Raw genomic sequence first — 12,939 nt, 5'->3', positions numbered from 1 at the left:
TTGATGCAAGCGTTACTAAACTTGTACATTGTAGCATTTAACTTTTGTGTATATGTAAGTTTACATATATACCATACTTTCTATAACATTCAAGTGTTGAGTCAATTAACTCAACTCGAGGTTTAAAGTATCACTAGTAGTTAGTAGTAACCTTGAACGACTACTTATTTATTTGTATTCTGATGTTGTGGGACATATAATCGGGTCGAGTTTGCCAAGTTTCAAGATAGGAAAATATCATTCAACTAAGAGGCATTTTAGACATATAACTATATAATCATTTAACTAAAAGCTAGGAACGTATCACTGTATTTTGATCACTCATTTTGTTGTCTACCATCATAAACGGTACGTGGGCCCGTTTTAGTGTCAAAAACGTCAAAGAAGTTTGTTGTCTTTCTGTGTTTTAGCGTCAAAACACAGAAAGACTCATAAATATACACCAAAAATACTAAAAGTAAAGAATGACAAAAGACCACTTTTTTGTATATACATTTGTATATACAGTTCCTATAACTTATACTTTAGATATATTTAGCAATTAGCAATTAGCAATTTAGCAATAGCAATTAGCAATTAGCAATTAGCAATAGCAATTAGCAATGTACAATAAGCGGCTCTCTACAAGAACAGCAAAGTATAGATAGCATCACAAATCAACGCCCTCATCAAGGCCTTTAGAACCCATCGTCACATTCGAATCTATTTGTTTGTCGAATTTCTTTTTCCTTCTACCTTCAAATTCTTGGAATCCTTCCATCTGAGAGTAAAAATCGGATCTTGATCACTTTGACCACACGACTTAACTTTTATGGAGAAATGCAGATATCGAGTATTAAGAAAGGAGACGTTGAAGCTTACCGACTGGAATTGATCCATAGATATGGGATTATCATGCAATGAAATACTTTGTAGAGTCTTGCATGCCTTCAACAAATCCGGTGGTATCTGTAGGAAAAATGGTGCAAAAATTTAATTTTCACTTCTAGAAAGTAAAGCCATTTTTATCACATTACAATGATATATATATATTTAATGTTGACAAGCATAGTAGAATTAAAAAAAAAAAAAAAAAAAAAAAAAAAAACATAGTAGAATTTGTGCATTTTAGATTTCTTTATTTCTTGATTTGTGTGAGGAATATCCACTGCTTTAAAATACTTTGATTACTCCCAATTAACTACTCAATTTTAAAAACAGATCGATCCAACTTTCCAAACTACGTTTAATTAATCGGCCAACGTCGGTTAATGGATCAATTGGATTTGTTGGTCAAAGCCGGTGAAAGTCAAAATTGGTCAACATTTTAATGTGAATTAAAAAACTAGGATGTTAGAGTTTTTGAACAAAAGAACGATTATGTTTATGTTTTTACACAATTATGTTAAAGTTTATGTTTATGGTTACTTCTATATTTATACATATGATTTTAATATTTATTATTTGAATGTATAGAAAGTTCAAACCGATTAATCCCTAAATTGCCGATAACTCCCTCCAAAGTCCCAACCAAGTACTCCCCGAGTAGCGAATTTCGCAACCAAGGGAATATCATGTTTTTTTCTCAACCCACAATTACAACTTCAAATCTAAGACCATATGTAAATGCAGAACGAATAGTTCAAATATTACAAATGAATGATACCTGTTTAATATTGTTATTGTCCAAGCATAATGACTTAAGGTGAATGAGATTGCAGACAGAAGGAGGAAGTTCATCAATAGAATTATCTACAAACCACAAAAATAAGAAACGATAAGAAGCATCACAGTGAGATTTTAAGCATGGTAGACATTAAAAAATGAGTGCTTTAACATTCTTAACCGTTGTACCCGGCTTTAACTGCAAACAAGAAGTGTCAATATCGACCTGATTACTTATTAGTGGGTTTGATTTACATTTGTCTCAAATGGGTCAAATTGAAGAAGTTAACTAAAAAAGTTGCTCAAAAAATGTATTTAACATAATATTGTCCTAAACAGCTTTTAAAAATTCAGATTATTAGTGAAAAACTATAGTTATTAGTTAAGTAAATTCTTTACGAAAAGTGTCCCTGTACTTTTAAATGCCCAATTTTCAAAACTTTTTTTCACCAGTGGTTGAACAACAACAATACCCAATCCCGCGCTTGCGAGGTATGGGGTAGACAATCATTCCTCTACCCTAGAATAGAATCGAAGTCATTTCTCCGCCCACGTGTAAAGAAAGAATTCTCCATCCATAGAAAGAGTCGTTTCACCGGTAGTCCAAAATTGGACTACTAGTGAACAAACTTTCAAAAAGTGGGCAAGTCAAATACCCTTTACGAAGATAGGGACAAACTTGGAGAAATCATGAAAGCTAAACAACAACAACAAACAACAACAAAACTCAATACCACATGAGTGGTGTATGGGGAGGTGAGATGTAGACAATCCTTCCCCTATCCGAGAATAAAAACAAGTCATTTCTCCACCCAAAGTGAAACACTCTCAAAAGTAGAGAAAGTCATCCCTCTCTCTATTCGGCGGATAAGGAGATTGCTTCCGAGTGAACCTCCGGCCAATAAGTAGGAAATTTTTTTTAAAAAAACAAATAGTAAAATAAAATTAAACATAAAATTAAAAATAAAACTGAGACGCCATGAAAATGGTATAGAGCCGGAAAAAAAAGGACGCCATGAAAATGGTAAAATCAAATTTTCATGGGTTTTAAAGCCTGACTGAAATTCAATTTAGGCTCTACGAGGCAGACAAGCCGCCAATAGGTCATGAAAGTTAAAAGAAACGTTAATAATTTACTCCTATAAGTTCTATAAGCATATTTAATACAGTAACTATTAACATATATACCTTTGTTGAAACGGACAAAAAATGGTTATAGGTCAACGAACATGTATTAAAACGTAACCCAGTTTAACCCATTAACAAACCCACCCATTTTGGTACCCCAAATGCGATATACTAATTCATCCTTGACAAAATACCTAGAAAGTAGTAGTAGTAGTAGTTGAAAACAAAAAAGTTTGGGACCAATTGTGAAAAGTAAATTAAAAGAAAATAACAAACATGGCATACTACCTAGAAATTAAGGCATAAGCTGGATCAAATTTTATTTCTGACAGGTCAAACAGGTACAGTAAAAACGATTAGATTAAAAAAAACATGTTGAAAGTTGACCAGAGTATTTTTGGAGCATAACCTTCTAAATCATTTTATTCAAACTACCATATTAAGAATAATGGAGTTATTGTAATCAAGTGTGAGACTTAATATTCTCAGAAAAAAAAAGTATGATGGGTTAACATTAACTGTTTTGACCCGCACAATTTGCCACCTCTATCATAAAGTAAAGCAACAACAAAATAAAATGTTAAGTTAACGCAAAATGCAAACAACAGAAAGATACCATTTGCTTGTAGCTCTTCTAATGAATAGCAGCTCCCAACAGATTCTGGAAGAAGCTTCAATTGATTATTCGATACACTCAACAGCAACAGCTGTATTTTGCAAAAACATAATTGAGTTCTATATTCTCACAGCGTACTCGGAATTTGCGAAGATATCACTTACATTGCGTAAACTTCCAATGGTGTCAGGTAAAGTAGTTAACTGGTTGCCCGAGATAGATAACCGCTCAAGTCTAACCAATTGGCCCACTGAACACAATAATTTGAATTCATGAAAAATACACACATGAACTCAAACAAGGAAAATTCACCAAAAATGCCTTTTTGGTAACTTTATCTATCAATCAATTTTATAAATAATGAAAAACTTTTAATACTAGAACATCTGATTATCTCATTGTTTTTATTTCATCAATTAAAAGAAGAACATTCGATCAGTATCTATCTTTAGCTATTACTATTATTATGGCTGCTTATTTTAGTCTTATTATTAAAAAAAATTCATAACGACTTTAAACACACATCCTAATTTGGATAACAAAGCCTTAATCCCATTATTGTTAGAAAAAAAATATATATATGAAACTGTGGCAAATTTATACGGGATGGGGGAAATAATGAAAGAAAAAAATTGTGTTATTACGTTCATCGGGTAAAAAGGTAACTCTATTCTGATCGAGATTTAATATCTTCAAAGACTGAAGTTGGCCCACATTCGTTGGAAGACGCTCGATTACATTTTCAGCCAAAATCTGAAAGCAAATTAGTGTTTCAGATATTAACACAGAATCACACTATTAGTCATTAATCACTATATATAATACAAATACGAAGCCCGAAACAGAAAACTCGATCACTCATAATTACTGTACATATAAAGTCGGCACTTAATTCAAGAAATGATCACGAAACTGTAAACTCGATCATCTCATAATTATCCTAAACTAGTAAGTTAAATAAAAATAATACAAAACAATAATGAAAGAATCGGTACTTACCAGCCTCTGCATGTTTATTAATTTGCTAATCTCCTCCGGAATATCAGCTGCGGTAGCAAAACGACAAAATTGGACAGTAAAACTAATCAGATTTCTATAAGATACCAAGTATGTTGGTTTAAATAAAGGACGAACAAGTATGTTGGTTTAGATAGAGGACGAAAATAAACAGTTCAAGATGATGTTTTCGCAGGTTAGGTTCATTTTGATGTAAGAAGATAGCAAGATATGGTTCATAAAACATATCAGGGATAACTAAGGAAGTAAGTTTAAACGAATAGTATCTAAATTTCCTCTAGTTAGAAAAGGGTGCTTGTGGTTCGAATGTGGATTACGAACCACGATATTGAATGATCAGTTGCAATAGAACAAACTTTGCAGGTCTCATCTCAAATCCATTTACATCAACTTAGTAACACATACAATCACGTGTTAACGTTTTTTATTCTTGTAGTGTTATCGTTTTTTATTCTTGTATATATTGTAAAGTAATGAACTTTCCCTTTTGTTTTTATTATCAAGTTTGGAACTTTTTTTACTAGCTTATAGTTAATCCGAGTACAGTTAAACAAAATCGGAAATAAATCAACAAAAGCCATGATTTATCGTCTACTTGCTACGCAAACATTTGTATCATATCAAGCAAACAAATGTAAACCCAAAAAACACATTATGATGCCCTTCAAATAATGTACAGTAACTTATAAACTTCTTAAACCATAAAGGAACAATTACCTAATTTATTACGAGTTAAATCGAGCGTCCGAACAGATCTATCCAGCTCAAGAACTTCATCTGGTAATGACTGTTTCATCAAAAAATGAAAAGAAAAATTTAGTCTTGAAACATCATATTCTATAAATATAAATTACAAATTATAAATTATAAATTATAAATAAATACCAAATAAAGAAGAAAAAACAAAATTCCTGTGTGCTAATGTAACAGTAAAACACATAAAGTAGCCAACTTTTTTAAGTCATTTGCAGCGAATGATTTATCGAAATAAACCCTTTGATCAAAAATATAAAAAACAGCTGATTTGCTATTAATTAAAGAAAATAAAGATAAAAAAGTAATTACCTTTAATTTGGAGTCACGTAAGGCAACAATGCCGGTGGCGCGCCACCGTGAGAGGCGGTCGGACTTTGAATCAGCATTCGTCTTGCTAGAAACACAACCCATTAATTAATTAATTCACAAAACAAACCAAAAAAGTTTTCAACTTTACTTCAAAATGATCTAGATAAATAAATTAGAAAGAGAGATTTTGTTTAGGGTTTGATTCTTGATTGAGAATCAAATTACATACGGATGAAAAATTAAGATTAAAATGGAAATTGATGACTTGGAAAAAAGACTATTCTAACGTCGAATTTGTGTAGTTACAGTTTATTTTTGTGCTGTTTTGCTGTGTTATTTTTTTTCTTTTTTCTTTTTTTTTGCAAGAAAATTCTACTTTTGTTTAGATACGCAAAGGATAAAAGTAGGATATTTTGGTGTGGGGTGTCTTTATAGGTGAGACCAAATCCATTTGGAAATAAAGAGGATTGGAATGAATCACGTGGTTTGCACTTGTTTGAACAATATGATTTATTTTTTAAAGGTGTTAACGACTTGAGTAAATTAAGTTCGAAGTCGTTTAATACAAGTTCGAGTTAGTATATGAACACGAGTTGAGTTGAACTAGTGTAAACGTCCGCGCGATGTAGCGAAATTGTAACGTTATTTTAGTGAAGAGAGAAGTGAATGAAAAACTATTATAAAAAATAAGTACAGTAGAACTTTTTTTAAAGCGACAAATCATATTTCACTTTCTTCAACTTTTTTTCCTCTTTTACTTTCAAACTTTTTTTTCTTTTTTTTTTTTAGGGTATCACCCGGTGAATATATTGATATAAAACAGAATACAATGTATCACAACGACTATAGGTGAGTCATATAGTCTCTCAAACAACCTAGCTATTACAACTCAAAATAGCACCATGAGCAAAAGCTCACAAACAAAACATGAAAACAACTCAAGAGATTTTCCAATCGAATTTAAGCCGGAGGACTTGAGGAGAACTCTTCCATCTAATGCTCATGATCTTCAAACGAATTGTGCGATATATAAGGTCATAAATTTGCTTACAGGAGCTCTTCCTTTTCTTGAAAAATCTAGCATTATGCTCATTCCATATACAATAAACTGAGGCGGCAAATAAAAGTTTCACAATAATTATACGAGCGATGTTGCGATCAGCAAAAGGGGAAAGGATAGCTCTAAAATCACGCCATCCATCACAGACAATCGGAAAGTCCATGTGCCTTGAAACTAAATTCCAAACCTGCTTTGAAAAAGAACACATAAAAAATAGGTGATCATGAGAATCGGCTACCTGTTCACAAAGCGGACAAACCAAAGAGCTACCCGGGCAAATCTCCCAATGGTTCAATTTATCTTGCGTTTTCAACTTCTCACCCATTAGGAGCCACAAAACAAAAGCATGCTTCAGGATACAATTAGAGAACCAAACCACAGAATACCAGTCCACGCATGGAGCACGAGGGCGAATAGTTTCCCATACAACATTTACCGAGAATTCCCTCATCTCCCCATTAGTTGCTTTCCATTTAACAAGATCAATTGATTCAGACAAGACAAGAGGATCAACATTATTTAAAATAGGGAATCTAGAGAACCATTCATGAGGCCAATTCCATCCATTACCATCAACAATCTCATGAACAAATTCTCTACCTGAGTAACCTGTTTGGGACAAAACATGGCGAGAAATAACAGCAGACAAAGGACCTTGCGAGCACCAACAATCAAACCAAGCTGATGTGATATTACCATTACCAACTTCATGAAAAAATCTACCTCTGATTACCTCACGAATACATAGGATATTCCGCCAACTCCAACTCGCATTCGCAGGAGTCTGAATATCCCAAAAATTTCGTCCCATTAACCTGTACGAGTGAACCCAACGAACCCAAAGAGATTCCTTGTTGGACAAAAGACCCCAGATATGAGTCGAAAGAAGAGCAACATTCCATACTTTAAGTCTTTTAATTCCAAGCCCACCTTCAATCTTAGGAATGCAAACGTCTTCCCATTTAACCCTCGCCTTACCCTTCTTAAAATTTCCTTGGCACCAAAGAAAACCCCGCATCAAAACTTTTATGTCATTTATAATGGCACTAGGCAGAAGAAAGACAGACTGCCAATAGATTTGCGTAGACGATAACACCGAATTAATCAACTGAAGACGCCCTACAAAAGACAGAAATTTATTTTTCCAGTTGTTAATCCGAGAGCTCACAGCATCCACCAATTCTTTACAATCTCTATAGTGCAACTGGGTAGACACTAAAGGGACACCCAGATTGAAACAACCCGTCCTAATCCATCTGGACGAAGTCCATATCGATTACAAACGATTCACAATAGTTGATTACATCGCGAGGTACTTGACCTCTATATGATATATTTTAAAAATATTGCATTCGTTTTTAAAAGACCATCTTTCATTACATCGAAAGTTGACGGCATGCATGCCATTTCATAATATATCCAACTATAATTAACTTAATATTAATCTTGATGAACTCGACGACTCGAATGCAACGTATTTTGAAATATGTCATGAATGACTCCAAGTAATATCTCTAATATGAGCAAATGCACAGCGGAAGATTTCTTTCATACCTGAGAATAAACATGCTTTCAAGTGTCAACCAAAAGGTTGGTGAGTTCATAGGTTTATCATAAAACAATAAAATTCATCATTTTGATAGACCACAAGATTTAAATGCTGCATGGTACAAATGGGCCCGAATCCTATACCCACCTGTAATGTACATGCGATATCTTTTAAATACAGTACACCTTTCTCGTGTACGAAATCATCTTTCATAAATCTTAGTAACCGTACACATATTTCGTGCACAAAAATAACATACACATAACCTGTGTATAAAATCATTCTCTCGATACATAACATTCACTTTTCATTTCTTTCATAGCTTGGCTTGGTAACCGACCTTAACATATAATGCGCATAATAATATCCCCAAAACAGAACATCTCGTCTGTATAATAATCATATAAACTTCGAAGTACTAAACACCACGCCCACTAGCCCTTTCGTCTAGTGAACATTCTGGGTGGGGGTGTTAAACCCGGTAGCTACCTTTAGGATTCGCGTCAATTAGGCGTGCACTAATTCTCAAAATTAGTGATGTTCCCTAATTCTTAGGTTACCAAGCAATAATAATCAGGGAAAAAATATTCATATCAATTGTGGCAATTATCACGTCCACATAATTCAATGGTGGCAATTATCACGTCCACATAATTCATTCGAGGAATGTTTTGGTTGTGTCTATCTCGTCATATATTTATAAAAGCATTTCATGTATTCGGAGTTCAAAATGTATTTCAAAAGCATTTAATAAAGCAGTTATAAAAACAGCGCATGTATTCTCAGTCCCAAAAATGTAAAGAGTAAAAGGGAATCAAATGAACTCACCATACTGTATTTTGTAGTAAAAATACATATTACTATACTGAACAATGCAGGGTTGGCCTCGGATTCACGAACCTTAAGGTAACAAGTTTCCAAAAAGAATGCTACTGCGGAGGCTTGAACCCACGACCTCTTACTTAAACCAAACTGTCTCAACCATTACACTACCGCTAGTCTTTCTGTTCTAATTTAACTGTTAAATTTATATAACCAGTTTTGCTTTATGTTCCTATTTTTAACCTGCTAACCCAGAATTCGGCCCATCAATAGCAGTAGCCCAGTTAGATAAAAAAAAATGTTTAGAGTCCCCTAGATTCGAACTCAGGACCTATTGATAAACCAACAGACGCCCAACCAGTTGCTCTGCCTATTACCTTCTGATTAAAATTACGGAACAAAACATATAGCCAATATGTCTGTGTAACATCCTCAATCGGGCCTAGCTGTAAGATTACTAAATTGCCCTTAAGTTAGTATTGTGTTATTATATATTTTATTTTTATTTAATGTTTATGATTAATTAATGATGTGGTTAGGACCAGTTTATGACAAGGGTCACAGAACATGTTTGTTTATTTAATTTGGACTTCGTTTGGGTTGCCAAATGATGTACGAAAGATATCAGATAACTGATAAATACCCGTGTGTTGCACAGTGTAGGATTTTAACCCACTTTAGATGGCTAGTGCTGTCCACTTTCTTGCATTTTCCAGATTCTTCCCAAACCACCCCGTTCTTCATCTTCTCCACCTACACCAAACCCTAATCCTAAATTCTTGTTTTAGAGCTCAAATCATTTACATTATCTTGTTCCTTGTGTTTTACTGATTTTATCAAGGTAAGAATCACAAGTTTTCATGCTTTAATCTTCAAGAAAATTGGGTTTTTGTGTTAGTTTTTACAAAGTGTGTATTTTGGGTCAAAAGAGTTAGATTTGATGTCGTTTGAGTCTAAATCTTGTGGGTTTATGTTTCTACATGCTTAGTGTCTTGATTTGGTCAGTTTTGAGGTCGTAATCGAGCTCTAGAGCAAGAATTGATCGATTTCGGGTGAAACCCGTCACTTTGTCTTCAGCTTCTGCAGATGAACACGATCGGCCGAGTGTCTCCTGACACTCGACCGACTGACTCGACCATCGACCGAGTGTGTAAGACCTACGGCCGAGTGTGTCTATGAGAGACCATCGGCCGAGTGACTAGACACTCGGCCGAGTGAGTGTAGACAGTCGACCGAGTGTCTTGGGCAGTGAATATTTTACCAAGTGTCGATTTCTAGCCGTTATGCTGCCCGTTTGTATTTTGGTGTTTATGATGTAAATTTTGAAAGATGATGTAAATTTTGAAAGTGCACAAGTGTTAAACAGAAAATTTTTAGCGGATACTTTTTCTGACAAAAATTTCAGTATTGTGCTGTTTTGTACTATCGGATAGAAACTAACTTGTGTATATGTTTTTCTCAGGAGAAAAGGAGAAAGAGAAGGTTCGGTGATTAGATAGCTGAATACCTTCTCGTTTGCTGGTATTTGGTGAGTAGGACTAACTGGAGAATATAGTATATAGAAGCATGTTATATTATGATTGTCATGCTTGTTAGATATACTTATTGTTGTAGTTAGTTAGTTCTTATGATGACTGCATGTTAGTTGATGCTTGTCTGCTGGAGCCCAGTGCGTCCCTATTGTGTGGTAGCCTCGATAGGAGAGATCAACCTGCGGGTTGGGTTCCTCTGTGGTAGCCTAGACAGCAGTGGTGTATATATATGTGAATGACGCGTCCGTCGCGTGTGGATTATGTATATACATACGGTGGTGGAGGAAGTTCTGGTAAGCCCCAGTCCGATCAGCTGGTGGTTAATGGTTTGGCTGAGCCGCCAGAGTCTCTGTAGACGGCACTTGGGTGATGTTTGTGTGTTAGACTATGCGACATGATTAGTATAACACTTGTGTATGCTATGGCCTGTAGTTAGTCGTACTCACTTAGCTTCGTTCTAATTCCCCTCCATCTTCTCCCTGCAGGTTGATAGCTTTTGTAGATAGTACTTTTTGGGAGAAGACGGGCATGGTGATGTTATGTTTGACATGATTAACTCTGATGTGATCTTTTATAGCTTAAACCGTGTTCTTTTGAAAACAGATTGTAACTACATCTTCTCCGTTTAAACATGTATTTTGTAATGACACGTGACACTGGTTGTCTTAGCAATAGTTAATGTTTATTTTGTAATTAATAAATAAATGCTTCCGCCACTTATAAAAAAAAAAATCAGCGGTGTCACAAGTTGGTATCAGAGCTGAGCTTGGCAGCATGTGCATTGTGATCAACATGTCATGTTCCCAAACTTAGAAGAGTCATGTTAAACATAACATGCTGGGGATGGGTTAAGTGAGTATTAGGACATGATATGTGTTAGTTGTTAGTACTAACAGAATTTATACTAAGCTTTGGTGTGAGTGTTGTGGTAGTGCAATAATGGCAGATAATCAAACAACCGCTACTGGCCCTACTGTCCCTGGAACTGGTACTTTTAGAGCCCCTGACGAAGATGGACATGTGTCTTCAAAAGAAGAAACCTCTCAAGAAGTGATAGAACTTCAAAGTCGGTTACTAGAAGCTCAGGAGAAAATTAAGGAGTTGGAACAAGAACGGGCGCAATGGAACCCTAATACCACTGCGTTAAACACAACTTTTCCTTCAAACCTTTATAATCAAGCCGGTGGTAGTTCCCAATCGCAGTTTCCACAAAATACCTATCAAAACTATCAAATGTCATTTCCGTTTAACCAGACTTTTCCTAATCAAATGATGTACCCATTTCAAGTCCCTGAGACAAGAAGGAAGTGTACCTATAAACAGTTTATGGACTGCAAACCTCCTGAGTACAGTGGTCACACAAACCCTACAATGACCCTTAATTGGCTAAGAGAAGTAGAGAGAGCGTTGGAAGCATGTTTTTGTGAGCCTGAATCTATGGTGTTATTTGCTAGTAGGCTTCTCAAGGGTGAAGCAATGGAATAGTGGGATTCAATTACTGCTTATTTACCCAAGGAACAGATCAGTCAAATTACCTGGGAACAATTTGCTGCTAAAGTTCGTGAGCAGTATTGTTCTGAGTATGAGATGGAAAGATTGAAAACCGAGTTTCTGAATATGAAGATGACAGAAAGTATGAAGATTGATGAGGTTTTCAGAGATTTCACATCTAAGTTAAGGTTCGTTCAACAGTGGGTGTAGCGACCCGGCAAAATCGTCATTTACGGCGCCGCTAACTTAGGTCCTGTTACGTGGTCGTAGTCCCTATATGAGACTCGTTTGACCAAAACTATGTCGCATTCATTTGAAAAGTACAAGACTTGCAAAGTTTAGTTTACCAAACGGATCGACAACAAGTTTAAGTTTACAAAAGTAGTAATGTATAAATGAAATAACTTGCGACATAATTAGTTGAAAATCACAGTTGCTATAAATAGCGTAAGTATGTATGTATGCTTGACTCCAAGCAAGAAATCAGAGTGTATGCATGTATGCTCGACCTCAAGCAAGTATGAAAGTACGCGGAAGCATGTATCAAATAGCCATGTATGAACCTGAGAAACATATAGAAAACTGTCAACGAAAAACGTTGGTGAAATCATAGGTGTATTAATAAAAGTTATATTTTGAACCACAAGATTTAGTATTTCCATAAAATTGATCATCCAAAAGTTGCATTCCAAAAGTTTGTTCGCGAGCACCCAATTATCAATGCTTAACATTCCTTCCATAGAATCCCATCACAATAGTGTTAGAGCATACACTGTTTCTCGAAAATATATTCCATTCGTAAACGGTAGCGAACCGTTTGAATGAGGGTTTGTCAAACCCGTATGGCCACACAATATAAGTTCTCGCTTACACCCTGCAAGTGTAACTAATGATAATCGAATTGAGGATTTTTGTTCTAACTCGCTGTGGAATGTTTGTTTCATCGTACTTGTGTTCAAAGTATAAAAGTAAGTAGTACAAAATGTAACAAAGTATATATTTCTCAGCTCACAAT

At 35.0% G+C, this 12,939-nt stretch overlaps 1 protein-coding gene across 3 annotated transcripts; it reads right to left on the bottom strand.

Moving 5' to 3' along the window:
* Positions 1-569: 569 nt before the first annotated feature.
* LOC139872503 (plant intracellular Ras-group-related LRR protein 7-like) lies at positions 570-5,786 on the bottom strand. 3 transcript variants are annotated; one of them, XM_071860394.1, is made up of 9 exons: positions 5,471-5,785; positions 5,123-5,192; positions 4,388-4,434; positions 4,033-4,141; positions 3,553-3,638; positions 3,389-3,479; positions 1,646-1,731; positions 862-948; positions 570-760 (listed from the first exon to the last, which is right to left on the bottom strand). In XM_071860394.1, the coding sequence occupies exons 1-9, from the start codon at positions 5,570-5,572 to the stop codon at positions 650-652; spliced, it is 789 nt and encodes a 262-aa protein (XP_071716495.1). In that variant the 5' UTR covers positions 5,573-5,785; the 3' UTR covers positions 570-649. The 3 variants fall into 3 exon arrangements, with proteins under 3 accessions (XP_071716495.1, XP_071716496.1, XP_071716494.1); XM_071860395.1 differs by having other exon boundaries at positions 580-753; XM_071860393.1 differs by having other exon boundaries at positions 580-948; positions 5,471-5,786.
* Between the last annotated feature and the right edge of the window lie 7,153 nt (positions 5,787-12,939).

The sequence above is a fragment of the Rutidosis leptorrhynchoides genome, chromosome 10, assembly GCF_046630445.1.
Source record: "Rutidosis leptorrhynchoides isolate AG116_Rl617_1_P2 chromosome 10, CSIRO_AGI_Rlap_v1, whole genome shotgun sequence".
Taxonomy (NCBI): domain Eukaryota; kingdom Viridiplantae; phylum Streptophyta; class Magnoliopsida; order Asterales; family Asteraceae; genus Rutidosis; species Rutidosis leptorrhynchoides.
This window is presented reverse-complemented; position numbering and strand designations above follow the sequence as displayed.

Bases quoted from the DNA above. Each gene is read 5' to 3' on its own strand.
- LOC139872503 (XM_071860393.1), bottom strand. From the start codon at position 5,572: ATGGGTTGTGTTTCTAGCAAGACGAATGCTGATTCAAAGTCCGACCGC. The intron at 3,480-3,552 runs GTAAGTGATATC...TGCAAAATACAG, and splicing joins CCATTGGAAGTTTACGCAAT to CTGTTGCTGTTGAGTGTATC. The intron at 1,732-3,388 runs GTATCTTTCTGT...TGTGGTTTGTAG, and splicing joins AGAAGAGCTACAAGCAAATG to ATAATTCTATTGATGAACTT.